Here is a 4,023-nt window from a genome sequence, read left to right as displayed (position 1 = left end):
GCCCCCCGCGCTTAACTCGGATGACATTTTGATTTCATCATTAGCATCCGGGCCGGACTGACGCAGCCCCGGACGGGGACCTGCTCCCGCCGCCGCCGCTGCCCCGGGAGCCGGAGCCGCCGCCGCGCTCCCCGGTGCCGCCGGCAGGGCCGCCCCGCCCCCGCCCCCCGGCGCCCGCCCATGTGAGCCCGCCCCGCCGGGCCACCCCGCCTCCGCCGCCGGCTCCGCGCCCCGAGTGGAGTTCCGTGTATGGTCTGATCTCCGGCCGCCGCCAGCCCGCCGGCCGCCCGCCGTCCCTCCGCGCGGGGCCCGGGGAGAGGGGACCGGGGACCATGCCGGAGCCCGGGCCGGACGCCCCCGGCGCCGCGAGCGCGCAGCCGCCGCCGCCGCCGCCCGCGCCCAAGGAGTCCCCGTTCTCCATCAAGAACCTGCTCAACGGGGACCACCCCCGCGCGCCCCCCAAGCCGCAGCCGCCCCCGCGGACGCTCTTCGCTCCGGCCTCGGTCGCCGCCGCCGCCGCCGCTGCCGCCAAGGGGGCCCTGGAGGGCGCGGCGGGCTTCGCGCTCTCGCAGGTGGGCGAGCTGGCCTTCCCCCGCCTGGAGATCCCGGCGCAGCGGTTCGCCCTGCCCGCGCACTACTTGGAGCGCCCCCCGGCCTGGTGGTACCCCTACACCCTGGCCCCCGCCGGCGGCCCCCTCCCGCGGCCTGAAGGTACCTACCGACCGCTCTTTCAACTTTCCGTCCCCGCGCGCCCACCGCCCTGCCCCGCTGCGGCGCCCTCAGCCCCAGGGGCCCCTCCCCGCACCTCCACCCGGGGTTTGCCAACTTCCCCCGGCCCCTGGCCCGCACCCCCCCCCCCCCCGGCCGTTCGGGCCGCCCACTGGGCTTCCCGGCCCGGGAGTCCAATCCCACTTGGTGAGAAGGTGGAGCCGGAGCCCGGGCGCAGCGCTTCCCGGGGACAGCGGCCTCCGGCGGGAACGGGGAGGCCTCGGAGGCCGGGGCGGGAGGAGAATGGGGCCGGGGACTTGGCCCGGATGGAGGGAGCGAGTCGGGTGGCCCCCAGACAGAGGCGAACCCCTCTGTGCGCCCCGGGGCGGGGGCGGGAGGGGGCGCCGGGGAAAGAGGACGCGTCGCCGGCCGCCGTCAGGGGCCCCGTCACCGGTCCTGGAGGGAAGGGGACCCCGGGGCGCTGCGCCCCGCTTCTGGCTCAGTCGGGCCGGAGCAGGCTGGCGGGCGGGAGGCCCTGAGGCCCGAGAAGCGGAGGCGGCGCGGGTCTCCCGGGGCCTCGCCGCCGCCGGTGTGCGCTCATCCCTCCGTGTGTCTCTCCCCGCAGCGTCGGAGAAGGCGCTCCTGCGGGACTCCTCGCCCGCCTCGGGCACCGACCGCGACTCCCCGGAGCCGCTGCTCAAGGCTGACGCCGACCCCAAGGAGCTGGACTCGCGCAGCCCGGACGAGATCGTCCTGGAGGAGAGCGACTCGGAGGAGGGCAGGAAGGAGGGCGCGGCGGCGGCCGGGGCGGCCGGGGCCGGCGCGGCGGAGGCGGCCGGGGCGCCCCCGGGCCCGGAGGACTGGAAGAAGGGCGCGGAGAGCCCCGACAAGAAGCCGGCCTGCCGCAAGAAGAAGACGCGCACGGTCTTCTCGCGCAGCCAGGTCTTCCAGCTCGAGTCCACCTTCGACCTGAAGCGCTACCTGAGCAGCTCGGAGCGCGCTGGCCTGGCCGCCTCTCTGCACCTCACCGAGACGCAGGTGAAGATCTGGTTCCAGAACCGCCGCAACAAGTGGAAGCGGCAGCTGGCGGCCGAGCTGGAGGCCGCCAACCTGAGCCACGCGGCCGCGCAGCGCATCGTGCGGGTGCCCATCCTCTACCACGAGAACTCGGCGGCCGAGGGCGCGGCGGCCGCGGCCGCGGGGGCCCCGGTGCCGGCCAGCCAGCCGCTGCTCACCTTCCCGCACCCCGTCTACTACTCGCACCCGGTGGTCTCCTCCGTGCCGCTGCTCCGGCCCGTCTGAGGCCCGGGAGAGGGGAGGCGGAGGGCGCGCCCGGCTCCCTCCCCGGCCCCGGAGGAGAGGAGACTGGGCCGGGCCTGGGGCGCCCAGACGCCCAGCGGCCTTCGGGAGCCGGCGCGGCCCGGCCTCCCCTCCCCCTGATGGTAGCGTTTTTTGTAAGTATTTGCAAGGCATTCTCGTGCAATTCACCCCCCACATGGATCTGAGGCGCTGCCCCTCTGCCTTTTGGTTTTCGGCTTCTGTGTTCAAGAGGACTGGAAGCAGGTCCGGAATATTCCAAACTATCCCCGCTGGAAGCTTTGGGGATGTGAGCAACCCCTCCCACCAAGTCTGCATCCCAGCGCTGCTGCTTTATTTTCATCGGTTTTATTTTCATCGGAGGAAAATAAACGCAAAAAGCGGGCCCCCCTCTAATTTATTCGTTCATAGAGAACTATTTTTCGGAAGGGGGGAGAGAGAGATTGGGGGGGAGAGAGAGAGGATTCGCATTGTAGTATTTTTATTTCTAGATTTCTGGGTGTGGTTCTGCCTCTCCTCGCCTCCCCCGCCCCACACACACACACACAAAAAACAGTTATCCTCCCCAATTTTCAAAACCTGAGCAGCCTCTTGTAAGAACCCCCCAACGGAGGCCGCCCTGCTTTCTCGCTTTCTCGAGAGGTCTGCCTCAGTTCCTCAAGGTCTGTCTGTCTCAATCCTTCATCTGCTCCGCTTTGCGCCCCAAGAATTATCTCAGTGTCTGGAGGGAGAAGACCAGACCGCCCCACAGCAGCCTCCTGGTGACGGACCGGCTCCGCCTCGGCCTGTGCGCAGCCTTATTTATTAGTGGCATTTATTTTTGGAGTTCCACTTGTCGGTAAATTATTCTTAATATTGCTGTTATTGTTTTACCCCCTCCCAGAGAGCGGTTTCCGTACGAGAAGTAACAACCTGTGGCTCGCACCCCCTCCCTCTCCCTCTGGGTCGGGCAGTAACAGCTGTGCTTCTGATCTGTGCAATACTGCGCGGCATTCCCCCAGAGCGCTGGCCTTCCTCCGGGAGAGGCGGGCGTCCCACTGTGTACTCTGGCCATTGCTTCAGGAAGAAACAATTCAGAAGGAGAAAGAGGCGGGGAGAGAGAGAGGAAAGAAGGACAGGCAGGTAGCAATGCTCAGAGAAGTTGAGACAGGAGACTGGAGCGCTTTAAGTGAAGGACAATCAATTTAGGAGAATTTTAACTTATTTGATAAATGTACAGATTTCTTGTAAAGTTCACCCTCCGCTCCGCAGGGCTCCTCGCTCTGCCGCCCCATCCGTGTCTGTCCCCCCACCCTCGGCTGCACCTGTCGTTCTGCGGTAGTTTGCCCCCAGCCCCCCCCCCCATCTCCCCACCTCCGTCTGGGTTCAGTCCCTTTTTAAGAAAAAGAGAAAAAGAAACAAAACATTGTTACACTCCATGTCGTGGTGAAACGGAACTCATTAAAGAGCAAAGCAAAGCGTCTGGTGTTGCCGCGTGTGTGACTGACTGCCCGGCCGAGCCGGTGTCTGGACGGTCCTCCCTGCCGGCGGGGCCGGCGGTGCGCGGAGTCTGGCCCGGGCGCGGCCGCTGCGTCCATCCGGGCGGCGGAGAGACAAAGGCGGCTGTGTTCCCGCCGCGGCCGCTGCTGCCGCGGCCCCTGCTTCCGCGGCCGCTCCCTCCGCAGCACCTCCCGCGGCACTGAAGGCCCGGGAGCAGGAGAGGAATGAGGGGCAGAAGGGCTAGAACCCGGCTTCTCTGGGCTGCGGGATGGGCGAGGCGGCGGCCAAGCCCTGAGGTGGCCTGGCCTCCGCTCCCGGGACGTGGTTCCTGCGGGAGCCGGGAGGTTCTGGGGGGACAGCCCTGGGCAGGGGCGGCGGGCCTGGAGCAGGTGGGCCGGGTGTGGGCAAAGGGGACGGGAATGGATTTAGGGTTTGGCTGCGGCTGCAGGCGGCTCCGGAAGTCCGGCTGGGAGAGGCCAGGCATCTGGGGAGGCCAAGGGCCAGGGCGGCCTCTGCAGT

The 4,023-nt window shown here is 68.4% G+C and overlaps 1 protein-coding gene across 1 annotated transcript; it reads left to right on the top strand.

Moving 5' to 3' along the window:
* Nucleotides 1-332: 332 nt before the first annotated feature.
* On the top strand, nucleotides 333-2,010 carry HMX3 (H6 family homeobox 3; the record flags this gene model as incomplete). Its single annotated transcript, XM_084904597.1, has 2 exons — nucleotides 333-711; nucleotides 1,334-2,010. 2 exons carry the CDS (start codon nucleotides 333-335, stop codon nucleotides 2,008-2,010), a joined length of 1,056 nt encoding a protein of 351 aa, XP_084760723.1.
* Nucleotides 2,011-4,023: the final 2,013 nt, after the last annotated feature.

The sequence above is a fragment of the Pipistrellus hanaki genome, assembly GCF_964339955.1.
Source record: "Pipistrellus hanaki genome assembly, chromosome: 14".
Taxonomy (NCBI): domain Eukaryota; kingdom Metazoa; phylum Chordata; class Mammalia; order Chiroptera; family Vespertilionidae; genus Pipistrellus; species Pipistrellus hanaki.
The sequence above is the reverse complement of the archived record's forward strand: the minus strand, read 5'-3'. Positions and strand labels throughout refer to the sequence as shown.